Source organism: Pristiophorus japonicus, chromosome 2 (genome assembly GCF_044704955.1).
Source record: "Pristiophorus japonicus isolate sPriJap1 chromosome 2, sPriJap1.hap1, whole genome shotgun sequence".
NCBI classification, from domain to species: Eukaryota; Metazoa; Chordata; class Chondrichthyes; family Pristiophoridae; genus Pristiophorus; species Pristiophorus japonicus.
Genome location: NC_091978.1, coordinates 293,157,525 through 293,172,764, shown reverse-complemented (window position 1 = coordinate 293,172,764; position 15,240 = coordinate 293,157,525). Strand labels below are relative to the sequence as shown.

At 49.8% G+C, this 15,240-nt stretch overlaps 1 protein-coding gene across 3 annotated transcripts in view; it reads right to left on the bottom strand.

Annotated features, from left to right (window-relative positions):
• Positions 1 to 15,240, bottom strand: part of otud4 (OTU deubiquitinase 4) — a 192,532-nt gene that overhangs the window by 16,850 nt on the left and 160,442 nt on the right. For all 3 annotated transcript variants that reach the window (XM_070871593.1, XM_070871596.1, XM_070871597.1), the window contains one exon: positions 5,983 to 6,130. In XM_070871593.1, coding sequence (XP_070727694.1) covers positions 5,983 to 6,130 — 148 coding nt within the window. The remainder of the gene's footprint in view (positions 1 to 5,982; positions 6,131 to 15,240) is intronic.

Genomic DNA, 15,240 nt, shown 5'->3' with positions numbered 1-15,240 from the left:
CAGCTTCCTTCCCTACATCTGGTTGGTTATAAAGACCACTTTCTTCCACCTATGCAACAATGCCTGCCTTCCTCTCTGACACTGAAACTCCAGTGGAAGTCTTCATAATGTTGAGGCTAGGCTTCTCTAATACTCTCATACCTCGTCTCCCTACCATAACTCTCTACAAGATTCAAATCATTAAATTGATGCAGCCTCCATTCTCATCTGGACCAAGTCCTGCAGTCCCAGCATCCCCTTGATCCATCAGCTCCCTGTAAGTTGGCTTTCAAAATTCTTGTCAATTTCAAACCCCCCCATAGCCTTTGGTGATTTTCCTCTGACTCATGTCCTTGCACGCACAGTTTGCTCCTCTTCTCTTTATCCCTGTTCCTTCTGTTCAATCATTGGTAGCTACTTGTTCAGGCACAACGCTGTTGCCCCATTCATTTAGCCTTGCCACCCTGCTATCTATGCCTTCTCTTCAAACATGTTATAAGTTGCTCCCCCACCCTAACTCTCTCCATTATTCCCTTTCCCCCACCTGCTCAACATGGCTGTTTTTTCCTCAATGAAGAGAGCTTTGAGATGTCTGCGTGAAAACAATTTTAAAATGTATTTCCAATAGAATAAAACATCGGGAGAAATGTAAAACGGGCTGCGAATTCACTATCCCCCGATTTACACTGTCGCAGAAAGATCTACCCCAAGGAGTGCTGTAGGAAAGCTTTGAATGGAGCTAGTGGCAATGCTATATTCAAAGATTCAGTTAAAGGATTCTGAAAAGAATGCCAAGAATTTGGACATTCTATTTATTTTTAAAAGCAGTTTAAAGTATTGTCTAAGTTGAGCATTGTATTGCTATTTGTTTACTGTATTTTTTGGGTATGATCTTATGCGTTGTAAATAAATTCAACTAGTAGTTTTAATCTGAATGTTATGGTCTAGGAATGTTCAATTTTCCACCTTTCTGAGTTGATAAAGAGCATGGGCGGGCAATGTGATCCAATGTTCAACACCACGGAAAAGTAGAATTGGTGATCCTGCAGCATTCTACTCCCATACACAACATGCACAAGGTTTTAAGTTTTGGACTCTAATACAATTCTAGAACATGGATCTCACTGTTAATTAAGAACGGAGCGAAAACAAAAATACAGGGCATAAGGTTTAGGGCCTCTCAGGATACAGAAGGGAGGATCTCCTTCTTAGGCAGTCCCCTGAAGTCGAGGAGGTCTTGCTTCGAGGAGGGAGAGAGAAAGCAGGGAATTATAGACCGGTCAGCCTGACCTCAGTAGTGGGTAAAATGATGGAATCAATTATTAAGGATGTCATAGCAGCGCATTTGGAAAATGGTGACATGATAGGTACAAGTCAGCATGGATTTGTGAAAGGGAAATCATGCTTGACAAATCTTCTGGAATTTTTTGAGGATGTTTCCAGTAAAGTGGACAAAGGAGAACCAATTGATGTGGTATATTTGGACTTTCAGAAGGCTTTCGACAAGTTCCCACACAGGAGATTAATGTGCAAAGTTAGAGCACATGGGATTGGGGGTAGTGTGCTGACATGGATTGAGAAATGGTTGTCAGACAGGAAGCAAAGAGTAGGAGTAAATGGGTACTTTTCAGAATGGCAGGCAGTGACTAGTGGGGTACTGCAAGGTTCTGTGCTGGGGCCCCAGCTGTTTACATTGTACATTAATGATTTAGACGAGGGGATTAAATGTAGTATTTCCAAATTTGCGGATGACATTAAGTTGGGTGGCAGTGTGAGCTGGGAGGAGGATGCTATGAGGTTGCAGAGTGACTTGGATAGGTTAGGTGAGTGGGCAAATGCGTGGCAGATGAAGTATAATGTGGATAAATGTGAGGTTATCCACTTTGGTGGTAAAAACAGAGAGACAGACTATTATCTGAATGGTGACAGATTAGGAAAAGGGGAGGTGCAACGAGACCTGGGTGTCATGGTACATCAGTCACTGAAGGTTGGCATGCAGGTACAGCAGACAGTTAAGAAAGCAAATGGCATGTTGGCCTTCATAGCGAGGGGATTTGAGTACAGGGGCAGGGAGGTGTTGCTACAGTTGTACAAGGCCTTGGTGAGGCCACACCTGGAGTATTGTGTACAGTTTTGGTCTCCTAACTTGAGGAAGGACATTCTTGCTATTGAGGGAGTGCAGTGAAGATTCACCAGACTGATTCCCGGGATGGTGGGACTGACCTATCAAGAAAGACTGGATCAACTGGGCTTGTATTCACTGGAGTTCAGAAGAGTGAGAGGGGACCTCATAGAAACGTTTAAAATTCTGACGGGTTTGAACAGGTTGGATGCAGGAAGAATGTTCCCAATGTTGGGGAAGTCCAGAACCAGGGGTCACAGTCTAAGGATAAGGGGTAAGCCATTTAGGACCGAGATGAGGAGAAACTTCTTCACCCAGAGAGTGGTGAACCTGCGGAATTCTCTACCACAGAAAGTAGTTGAGGCCAATTCACTAAATATATTCAAAAAGGAGTTAGATGAAGTCCTTACTACTCGGGGGATCAAGGGGTATGGCGAGAAAGCAGGAATGGGGTACTGAAGTTTCATGTTCAGCCATGAACTCATTGAATGGCGGTGCAGGCTGGAAGGGCTGAATGGCCTGCTCCTGCACCTATTTTCTATGTTTCTATGTTTCCACACTAATATGAGTTCTAAAGTAACTGGAGTCCAATGCGAGATCGACAGTCTCTGTTACAGGTGGGTTAGGTGGTAGTTGAAGGGATGGGTGGGTGGGGTGTTTGGGTTGTCATATGCTCCTTCTGCTGTTTGTGCTTGGCTTCCGGCGAAGAGACTCAAAGTGCTCGATGCCTTCTCGGATGCTTCTCCTCCACTTTGAGCAGTCTTGGGCCAGGAATTCCCAAATATCAGTGGGGATGTTGCACTTTTTCAAGGAGAATTTGAGGGTGCCCTTGAAGCATTTTCTCTGCCCTCCTGGGACTCGCTTGCCGTGTCGGAGCTCGGAGTAGAGCGCTTGTTTCAGAAGTCTAGTGTCGGGCATGCGGACAGTGTGGCCCGTCCATTGCAACTGGTCGAGCATGGTCAATACTTCGATGCTGGGGATGTTGGCCTGAGCAAGAACGTTGATGCACATATTCTGCCAATGGATTTGCAGGATTTTGCGGAGGCAGCATTGGTGGTACTTCTCCAGTGCTTTGAGGTGTCTACTGTACATAGTCCATATCTCTGAAACATATAGGAGGGCGGGTATCACTAATGCTCTGTAGACCATGAGCTTGGTGCAGGGTTTGAGATCCTGATCTTCAAACATTCTTTTCCTCAGGCGACCAAAGGTTGCACTGGCACACTGAAGGCAGTGTTGGACTTCGTCATCAATGTCGATTCTTGTTGACAGTAGGCTTCCAAGATATGGAAAGATACATAACATGCCGTTACTAATGCTAACATGCAGCTGTAGCAGTTTGTGTGTTGCTGATATAATAAACACTTGTAACCCTGTAGTGCTGGTCGTCATAAGCTTCTGGAAGTCTATCAGCTTTACCAGACCTGTTTTATGGTGGATAGGGTACATTCTTGCATGGAGTAGATTAGCCTCAGATCGGCTAGTGTGGAATGTTTTCGACTGTACTGAGTCCCGATTGGGACTACAATATATGAGGATATTGTCTTTGAAGAACACTGACATTTCCAATGGTAATAAATACATCGCCACTCTTCCAGCAGACTTTCCAGCCGACTTTCCAGCCATGATCACCATTAGTTTATCCCCGTCACCTTAACAGATTAGCAAACCAAGGAGCTGATCATTTGAAGCGTTTCCAATCCATGCAGTCAATATCAGGATAGAAATAGCAACTTATTGCCACCATGATTTTTAAAAAGTATTACATTTATTTAGCACATGGCAAAAGAAGCTACATCCCATATAGATTCTTTGAAAAAAAGATTTGAAGAGCATTTCAGGACAGAAGCAGAACTAGGCTGGTGTTTTTCAATTTTTTTTTTGTTGTTACTAAATTCCCCAAACCTTTCCTGAATGGCAAGACTCTTTCCCAATGCTGCTCTGTAACAGAAACACTTTCCATATTTTCCAGTTATGATACTTTGGGCATGTTGTATTTCTCCTTCAGCTGCTAATCTCATATACCTTTTTTTCTCTCTTTACCCCACTATGCATCACTCTCCACAGAGCTCGAAATAGTTTGTTGAAGCTCTTCCTGTTCTCTATAGTTAAATATTGATTTTACACAATAGTGCTATTTGGTTTATTAATACCAATACAGTGAGAAAAAAAAATACACTTCAATGTTTTGCCAGTACATATTTTGTTTCATACCTTTAAATCATCAGCATAAATAGCTTTCCCCACCAGTGACAGACCTGTAACTACAGTCCTTCACCTGAATGCAGTACAGCTCAAAATGCTCTCTCCAGACACAACCTAAGCTTGAAAGGATAGAATCTGTAATTGTACTACAGATGTAGCGTCGAGAATCCAGAGTTACGGAATCCGGGAAAATCGGTGGTAGGGTCGTCCGGAATCCATAAAATGTTCTGGAATCTGATCCCGACGACCCTGCCAACCTCGGGGCCCCGCCGCTGCCCAACCTCAGACTTTGCCGACACTCGCCACCTCCGCTCGCCTCACTGCTGCTGCCCTTACCTCGCGGCCTCCTCGTTGGCCCATTCAAACACCTCCTTGGCAGGGCCCGCCTAACAACCTCCTCAGCAGGGCCGCCCGAACACCTCCTCAGTGGGGCCGCCCGAACACCTCCTCAGCAGGGCCGCCCGAACACCTCCTCGGCAGGGCCAGCCTAACAACCTCCTCGGCAGGGCCGCCTGAACACCTCCTCGGCAGGGCCGCCTGAACACCTCCTCGGCAGGGCCGCCTGAACACCTACTCGGTGGGGGCTCACCTGACAACTTCCTCAGTGGGGCCGCCTGAACACCTACTCGGCAGGGGCCCACCCGACAACTTCCTCAGTGGGGCCGCCTGAACACCTACTCGGTGGGGGCCCGCCTAACAACCTCCTCGGCAGGGCCGCCCGAACACCTCCTCGGCGGGGGCCCACCCGACAACTTCCTCAATGGGCCCGCCTAACAACCTCCTCGGCAGGGCCGCCTGAACACCTACTCGGTGGGGGCTCACCCGACAACTTCCTCAGTGGGGCCGCCCGAACACCTCCTCGGCGGGGGCCCACCCGACAACAAACTCGGTGGGGGCCCGCTCGACAACCTCCTCGGTGGGGCCGCCCGAACACCTCCTCGGCGGGGGCCCGCCCGACAACAAACTCGGTGGGGGCCCGCCCGACAACCTCCTCGGTGGGGCCGCCCGAACACCTCCTCGGCGGGGGCCCACCCGACAACCTCTTTTGAGAGAGCCCGCTCAAACACTTTATCGTTGGGGCCCGCCCGACAACCTCCTCGGCGGGGGCCCGCCCGACAACAAACTCGGTGGGGGCCCGCCTAACAACCTCCTCAGTGGGGCTGCCCGACAACCTCCTCGGCGGGGGCCCACCCGACAACAAACTCGGCGGGGGCCCGCCCAACGACATCCTCCTTGACGGGGCCCCGCCTGACAACATCCTTGGCGGGGCCGGTCCAATGACATCCTCCTTGGCAGGGACCCGCCTGACGACGACCTCCTCGGCGGGGGCCCGCCCAACGACATCCTCCTTGGCAGGGACCCGCCTGACGACGACCTCGGCGGGTCCCAGACGGCCCAAATTGCTCCTCGGCAGGTACATCCCCTCCCCCTTTTCTGACATTCCGAAATCCAGAAATACCCGAACCTGGGCTCGGGTGTTTCCAGATTCGTGACGTCAGAAAGCAAATCGAAAGTCCGGAAAAGCCCAGAATCCGGAATAGCCTCGGTCCCAGATTTTACGCATTGCACCTGTACTATTTTTTCAGCCTGTAATCCAAGTGTCTATAATACAAAAATTTCCACACATGCTGAAATCCCAGTGATGTAAAATGAAATAAAATCAGCATTCTACTCACATGGAGTGCAGGAAGGGATTGCTCAACTCTCAGATGAATTTTGGTTGGGGCTTGAGCCTCATCAGTCTCTGGTTCAGCCTTCACCGAAGGACCAAAGTGTTTACATTCTATGTTTGTGTCGTCAGGTTTTAAGCTTCTGTCATGTTTTCTACAAATGACAAAGATAAGCAAGTCCTCAAAAACAATCATAATTTAACATAGGTAGATTTGCTTTTTTCAGAACACAGAAACAATGACAGGATTAATAAACAATCTCCTAATAAAGGATCCTCTCGGAATGAGTGACCATAACATGGTTGAATTTCCAATTTGGTTGGAGGATAAGAAAGTTGGATTTCAAACCATTACCCTTAGCTTAAATAAAGGAGACTACAAAGGTATGAAGGCAGAGTTGGCTAAAGTGGACTGGGAAAATAGATTAAAGTGTGGGACGGTTGATGAGCAATGGCAGACATTTAAGGAGATATTTCATAACTCTCAACAAAAATATATCCCAATGAGAAGGAAAGACTGTAAGAGAAGGGATAACCATCCGTGGCTAACTAAGAAAATAAGGGATGGTATCTGTAAAGTCCTGTCCCTGCAGTACAGACTCACACGAGACACATGCTGCAGTCAATGTAACTCAGGACCTGCACCTTTATTACACAGCTCTCGAATGCCACACTTGCCTGAGTCCTGTTCTTATATACCTGTCCGGGACAGGTATCCAGTGTATCCTGCAAGTGCACCCCTGGTGGTAAGGTAAGCTACTGGTTACAGGTCATCTCTAGTTACAGTCATGTATAGCATGGCAAGATACAGTTATGTACAGTTGTGTGAGATACATGACATCACCCTCCCCCAAGGTCTTATTGTCTTTATAGGTTCAGTCTCTCAGGTGGTCTACGCTCTCGCGTGGAGTGTCTTAGTTGTGGTTCAGTTGTTTGACTTGGTGCCTGTTTTTCTTTCGGTGTGATTGCTGGTATCTCGCCTGGGCTGTCTGTTTCGTTCAGTATGATTGTTGGTATCTCGCCTGGGCTGTCTATTGAGACTGCCCTTTCCTCAGGTTGTTCCCTCCGTCTGTCCACCAGTTGTGGTGTGAGTTCCACATTGTAGTCTGCTTCTAGTTCAGCAGTGTTGTTGGTAAATCTACTTTTGACTTGGTCTACATGCCTCCGGTAGGTTTGGTCATTGTCCATTTGTACCACGAGTAGCCTGTTTCCTTCCTTGCCTGTTACTGTCCCTGCAAGCCATTTGGGAACCCTGCCATAGTTTAGCACAAACACTTTGTCCCCTATCTCATTCCACCTCCCCCTCGAATTTCGGTCATGGTACTCAGTTAGCTTACGGCGCTTTGCCTCAACGATTTCATGCATGTCTGGGAGGATTAATGAGAGCCTTGGCTTTAAGGTCCGTTTCATCAATAGTTGCGCGGGGGGAACTCCAGTCAATGAATGCAGACGAGATCTGTAGGCCAGCAGCAGTCGCGACAGGCGGCCCTGCAGCGTGGGACCTTGGATTTTGAACATGCCTAGTTTAATGATCTGCACTGCTCGCTCCGCCTGGCCGTTGGAGGCCGGCTTGAACGGTGCCGTCCTAACATGATTTATGCCGTGGTCACTCATAAAATCTTGGAATTCTGTGCTGGTGAAGCACGGACCATTATCACTGACCAATATGTCAGGAATGTCGTGCGTTGCGAACATGGTTCCAAGGCTCTACACAGTGGTGGAGGTGGTGCTCAAGTTTAAAATGGTGCATTTGATCCACTTGGAAAATGCATCTACAACTACGAGGAACATTTTGCCCATGAATGGGCCCACATAGTCTACGTGCACCCGCGACCAAGGTTTGGTGGGCCAGGGGCTATGGGGGGCCTCCCTGGGGGCATTACTGAGTTGGGCACAAATGGTGCACCATCGGACGCAGAGCTCCAAGTCCACGTCAATGCCAGGCCACCAGACGTGGGATCTGGCTATGGCTGTCATGAGAACGATCCCCGGGTGCTCGCGGTGGAGCTCCCGGACAAATGCCTCTCTGCCTCGCAGAGTCATAAATACTCGGCTGCCCCACATCAGGCAGTCTGCTTGTAGTGACAGCTCATGTATGCGCCTATGGAAAGGTTTGATCTCCTCGGGGCAGGCATCGTGAGCCTCTGCCCAGTCATCAGTTAAGACACATCTTTTTACTAGGGATAACGTGGGGTCGCTGGTCGTCCAGGCTCTGATTTGGCGAGCCGTCATGGGCGAACCTGTGGACTCAAAGGCATTGATTGCCATGACTATCTCACAGTCCTGTTCGTCAGACCCTTCTGTGTTCACCAGGGGTAGCCTGCTAAGTGCGTCGGCACAGTTGTCTGTGCCTGGTCTGTGCCTTATGATGTAATCGTAAGAGGCCAGCATGAGTGCCCACCGTTGAATGTGCACCGAGGCGTTGGCGTTTATTGCCTTGCTCTCGGATAGTAGGGACGTGAGGGGCTTGTGGTCGGTTTCTAACGCGAACTTGGCCCCGAAAAGGTATTGGTGCATCTTTTTGACACCGTACACGCACGTGAGCGCCTCCTTCTCCACCATTCCGTACCCGCGCTCTGCCCGCGAAAGTGACCTGGAGGCATAAGCTATGGGTTGTAATTTACGTCATTTGACATGTTGTAAAACACACCCGACCCCGTACGCTGATGCATCACATGTAAGAACTAACTTTTTACCTGGATCAAAGAAAGCCAAAATACTGTTGGAACACAGAAGGTTGCGTGCCTTATTTAAGGCGCATTACTGGGTGTCCCCCAAAACCAATCGCACCCCTTTCTGAGTAGCACGTGGAGAGGCTCCAGCAGCGTGCTTAAGTTCTGCATAAAGTTCCCAAAGTAATTGAGTAGCCCGAAAAAGGAGCGCAGTTCTGAGACATTTCGGGGCCTGGGTGCCAGGCGAATTGCTTCGGTTTTGGACTCTGTTGGGCGGATTCCATCAGTGGCAATCCTTCTGCCCAAAAATTCAACCTCGGAGGCGAGAAACAGGCACTTGTATTTCTAAACTCTTCGGCCTACCCGATCCAACCACTTTTGTACTTCCTCCAAATTGCGGAGATGGGAGTCGGTGTCCCTGCCCATGATAAGTATGTCGTCTTGAAATACAACCGTCCCCGGGATGGACTTGAGCAGACTCTCCATGTTGCGCTGGAATATAGCAGCTGCAGACCTGATGCCGAATGGGCATCGATTGTACATGAAAAGGCCTCGATGTGTGTTGATGGTGGTGAGTAGCTTAGACCCGTCGGTCAGTTCTTGCGTCATATACGCAGATGTGAGGTCTAATTTTGAGAAAAGTTTTCCTCCAGCCAATGTAGCAAATAAGTCCTCCGCTCTGGGCAGCGGGTATTGATCCTGTAGGGAGACTCTTTTTATGGTAGATTTGTAGTCCCCACAGATTCGTACGGATCCATCAGGCTTCATGACTGGTACGATGGGACTTGCCCAGTCGCTAAATTCCACGGGTGAGATAATGCCTTCCCACAGAAGCCTGTCCAGTTCATGTTCAATCTTTTCCCTCATCACATAGGGCACAGCTCTAGCCTTGTGATGGACCGGTCTAGCATCCTGTGTGATGTAGATTTTGACTTTAGCCCCTTTGAAGGTGCCCACACCTGGCTGAAAGAGATGTTCAAATCGACTTAGAACTGTTGAGCAGGAGGTCCGTTCCTCTGACAACATGGCGCGAACATCATCCCATTTCCAGTTTAGTTTTGCCAGCCAGCTTCTCCCCAGCAGTGCTGGGAGATCTCCGGGGACAATCCACAGGGGAAGTCGGTTCACTGTCCCTTTGTGTGTGACTGAGAGCATGGCGCTGCCAAGGACTGGGACGATTTCTTTCGTATAGGTCCTTAGTTTGGTGTTGACCCTTGTGAGCTTTGGTCTGTCTCTTTTGTGCGGCCACAGCTGTTCAAATTGTTGAGCGCTCATGAGAGATTGACTCGCTCCCGTATCCAGCTCCATGTTGACGGGTATCCCATTGAGTAGGACCCTCATCATTATTGGAGGCGTCTTGTTGTAAAAGCAGTGGCCATTGATCGTGTTGACCCGCTGTACCTCGGTGTCCCGGGTACTGTCCCCACCGTCTTCTGGTCCGCTTTCCAACCCTTCCGATTCGTATACCAGCCGAGCTGCCGTTTTTCTGCACATGCAGGCTAGATGCCCTGTATAGTCGCAGTTTCTGCAAACAGCATGCTGAAATCGACACCCCCTTGATGAGTGCCTTCCCCCACATCTCCAGCACAGACTGCTTCCATTGTTTCCAAAGGATGACCTGCGTCTGGCTGATCTCTCTTGAGCTTCTCTCAGTTTGTAGTTGATTGCTCGCATTGTGGGTTGATGAGGTGTGAATGGCCATTCATGTGGCTCTTGATGGCTTCTGGCGCCACTGCCTTTGTCTGTGTGTGGGGGTAGCGGCTTGTTTCACGCTGTGAACCCCTTGTTCCGATGTTTCGTTAGTTGTCGTACCCGCAGTATAGATCAACCTCGTTTCTTCTTCTCCTGCCAAGAATGTCTGTGCAACCAGTACTGCTGCCTCGAGGGTCAAGTTCTTGGTCTCTTTGAGCTTTCGGAATATGCCTGCGTGGCCTATTCCCTCAATAAAAAAGTCTCTCAGTACTTCTCTCCTCAGTACTTCTCACATAAGCTAGCCAACCTCCGAAGTTCCGCCACGAAGTCGGGTATGCTCTGGCCCACACAGCGTCTGTAGTTGTAGAACTTGTGTCTGGCCATGTGTCGGCTACTCGCTGGCTTCAGGTGGTCTCTTACCAGTATGCTCAACTCTTCAAACGACTTGCTTGTTGGTTTCTCGGGTGCCAGCAGGTCCTTCATTAAGGCATATGTTTTCGAGCCACAGCTGGTCAAGAGATAGGCTTTTCTCTTGTCTGCCTTATCGTCGCCTAACCAGTCTTTGGTTACAAAGCTTTGCTGGAGCCTTTCTATAAAGTCCTTCCAATTATCTTCAGCATTGTATTTTTCATCTGAGCCGTTGGTCACCATTCTGTGGATGCTGTAATCCCGTAACTCGTCGCCACTGTAAAGTCCTGTCCCTGCAGTACAGACTCACACGAGGCACATGCTGCAGTCAAGGTCACTCAGGACCTGCACCTTTATTACACAGCTCTCGAATGCCACACTTGCCTGAGACCTGTCCTTATATACCTGTCCGGGACAGGTATCCATTGTATGCTGCAAGTGCACCCCTGCTGGTAAGGTAAGCTACTGGTTACAGGTCATCTCTAGTTACAGTCATGTATGGCATGGCAAGATACAGTTATGTACAGTTGTGTGAGATACATGACATCACCCTCCCCCAAGGTCTTATTGTCTTTATAGGTTCAGTCTCTCAGGTGGTCTACGCTCTCGCGTGGAGTGTCTTAGTTGTGGTTCACTTGTCTGGGACAGGTATTCAGTGTCTCCTGCAAGTGTACCCCTGGTGGTAAGGTAAGCTAGAGGTTACAGGTCATCTCTAGTTACAGTCATGTATAGCATGGTAAGATACAGTTATGTACAGTCGTGTGAGATACATGACAGTATCAAATTGAAAACAAGGGCATACAATGTGGCCAAGACTAGTGGGAGGCCAGAGGATTGGGAAACTTTTAAAAGCCAGCAAAGAACGCGGATGCATTGGTTGTAAACTACCAAAGTTCCCTAGATTCTGGGGCGGTCCCAGCAGATTGGAAAACTGCAAATATAACACCCCTATTGAAAAAAGGAGGCAGACAGAAAGCAGGAAGCTATAGACCAGTTAGCCTAACATCTGTCGTTCGGAAAATGCTGGAGTCCATTATTAAGGAAGCAGTAGCAGGGCATTTGGAAAATAAAATAAAGAGAGGGATGATAGATTATGAAAGTAAAGTAGCACGAAATATAAAAAGATAGTAAGAGTTTCTACAAGTACGTAAAAAGGAAACGAGTGCCTAAAGTAAATGCTGGTCCCTGAGAGGATGAGACTGGGGAATTAATAATGGGGGAACAGGGAAATGGCAGAGACTTTGAACAAATATTTTGTATCGGTCTTCACGGTAGAAGACACTAAAAACATCCCAATAGTGAATACTCAAGGGCTATAGGGAAGGAGGAACTTAATATAATTACTAAAGAAGTAATACAGGTTGAACCGCCCTTATCCGCAACATCCTTATCCAGAACCACCCCTCGTCCGAAACCAATCCCGACGCATACGCAGAACTCCGACATGAACAAATTGAAGTCCTTTCTCGTTGCCGAGTCCCGCAATCGCTGGCTTGACCTCGCGATCCACAGCACCACACACCCCCCCAAGCCCCCCATGATCTCTCTGCCGCACTCCCAGCCCCTAGCTAGCCAGCGCGGATATACCCTTGCTCAGTATGTGTACCATCCAGTTTAACGTGACCACCCCCTCGTCCGTAAAAATACCTTATCCGGAACAGGCCACGTCTCGAGGGTTCCAGATAAGGGAGGTTCAAACTGTACTCGGTAAAATAATGGGACTAAATCCATTGGACCGGATGGCTTGAATCCTAGGGTCCTAAAAGAAGTGGCTGTAGAGATAGTGGATGCATTGGTTGTAAACTACCAAAATTCCCTCGATTCTGGGGAGGTCCCAGCAGATTGGAAAACCGCAAATATAATGCCCCTATTTAAAAAAGGAGGCAGCCAGAAAGCAGGAAGCCTAACATCTGTCGTTGGGAAAATGCTGGAGTCCATTATTAAGGAAGCAGTAGCAGGACATTTGGAAAAGCAAAGTCAGCATGGCTTTATGAAAGCGAAATAGTGTTTGACAAATTTGCTGGAGTTCTTTGAGGATGTAACGAACAGGGTGGATAAGGGGGAACCAGTGGATGTGGTGTATTTGGATTTCCAGAAGGCATTCGATAAGGTGCCCATAAAAGGTTACTGCACAAGATAAAAGTTCACAGGGTTGAGGGTAATATATTAACATGGATAGAGGATTGGCTAAATAACAGAAAACAGAGAGTCGGGATAAACGGGTCATATTCCGGTTTGAAAACAGTAACTCGTGGAGTGCCGCAAGGATCAATGCTGGGGACTCAACTATTTACAATCTATATTCCAAGACTACCCCAACCTCTGTCGTGGAGCTACAGTACGCGGATGATGCCTGCGTCTGCGCACAGAGGCTGAATGCCAAGTCATAGTTAACATATTTACTGAGACGTATGAAAGCATGGACCTTACGCTAAACATTTCGTAAGACAAAGGTCCTCCACCAACCTGTCCTCGCCGCACAGCACTGCCCCCCAGTCATCAAGATTCACGGAGTAGTCCTGGACAACATGGACCATTTACCATACCTCAGGAGCCTCTTATCAACAAGAGCAGACATTGACGATGAGATTCAACACCGCCTCCAGTGCGCCAGTGCAGCCACCAAACTCATGGTCTACAGGGCTCGATATCAAAGCGTCTTGAGTTCCCAGGCAACTGTGGCGATGCGGCGTTCCGGCCTGTCACTGTTGGTGTTGTCCATGAGGGTCCTAATGTTCCAGGTCCCGAACTTCATGTTGGAGGAGTGGAAGATGCCTGTGCGTGAGTTCTTTTAACGTGGGGTGGCTGAGCATGGTCTTGATCCAGTGGCAAGGGGGTCCAAGATGGCTGGAGACCAGGCACTGCTCTATGGCCTTAATTGTCTACGGCGAGATGTTGGCCGCAGGCTTGGCACTGAGCAGTGCCCTTGATGGTAGATGGTCCAAGGCTTGGTTGGGGGCAGGTATTGGGAGGACCAGTGGCCCATTGGGGTTCAGAGTGGGATGGCAGGGGGGGGTCATAGCCATGATGCTCACCACGTGCTGGAGGAGGAGGAGAGCTCCAGTCGTCGCTGAAGGAGGAGCTCACCTGTGGGGAAGGAGGTCCAGCCGTCATCGAGGAGTGAAGGCCCGTTGCCGCTGGAGGAGTTGAGGGCCCACTGCCGCTGGAGGAGTTGAAGGCCCACTGCCGCTGGAGGAGTTGAGGGCCCATTGCCGCTGGAGGAGTTGAAGGCCGCCTCCGCTGGAGGAGTTGAGGGCCCACTGCCGCTGGAGGAGTTGAAGGCCCACTGCCGCTGGAGGAGTTGAGGGCCCACTGCCGCTGGAGGAGTTGAAGGCCGCCGCCGCTGGAGGAGTTGAGGGCCCACTGCCGCTGGAGGAGTTGAAGGCCCACTGCTGCTGGAGGAGTTGAGGGCCCACTGCCGCTGGAGGAGTTGAAGGCCCACTGCCGCTGGAGGAGTTGAAGGCCCACTGCCGCTGGAGGAGTTGAAGGCCCACTGCCGCTGGAGGAGTTGAAGGCCCACTGCCGCTGGAGGAGTTGAAGGCCCACTGCCGCTGGAGGAGTTGAGGGCCCACTGCCGCTGGAGGAGTTGAGGGCCCACTGCCGCTGGAGGAGTTGAAGGCCGCCGCCGCTGGAGGAGTTGAGGGCCCACTGCCGCTGGAGGAGTTGAAGGCCGCCGCCGCTGGAGGAGTTGAAGGTCCAGATTTCGGCCCCTTTGGGGCACAACGGACATGATTTTTGCAGCGATAGCTGCAGGAAAAATGCAGGGAATAGTACCAGCCCTTATACATGGCCTCCTTCGACCTTACAAAGGCTTTGACATGGTTAACCGCGAGGGTCTATGGAGCGACCTCCTCCGTTTAGGATGCCCTGAAAGTTCGTCACCATCCTCCACCTGCTCCACGATGACGTGCAGGCCGTGATCCTTACCAACGGATCCATTACAGACCCAATCCATATCCGGACCGGGGTCAAACAGGGCTGCGTCATCGCCCCAACCCTCTTCTCAATATTCCTCACTGCCATGCTCCACTTCACAGCTGACAAGCTCCCCGCTGGAATGGAACTAAACTAGAGAACCAGTGGGAACCTGTTCAACCTTCGCCGTCTCCAGGCCAGATCCAAGACCACCCCAACCTCTGTCGTCGAGCTACAGTACGCGGACGACGCCTGCGTCTGCATGGGTAAAGAGGTATAAAGAGATAGTTGACGTATTTATTGAGGCGTATGAAAGCATGGGCCTTATGCTAAACATCAGCAAGACAAAGGTCCTCCACCAGCCTGTCCCCACCGCACAGCCATGTCCCCCAGTCATCAAGATCCACAGCGCAGCCCTGGACAACGTGGACCACTTCCCATATCTCAGGAGCCTCCTATCAGCAAGAGCAGGCAATGAGATGCAACACCGCCTCCAGTGCACCAGTGCAGCCTTCGGCCACCTGAGGAAAAGAGTGTTTGAAGACCAGTCCCTCAAAACTACCACCAAGCTCATGGTC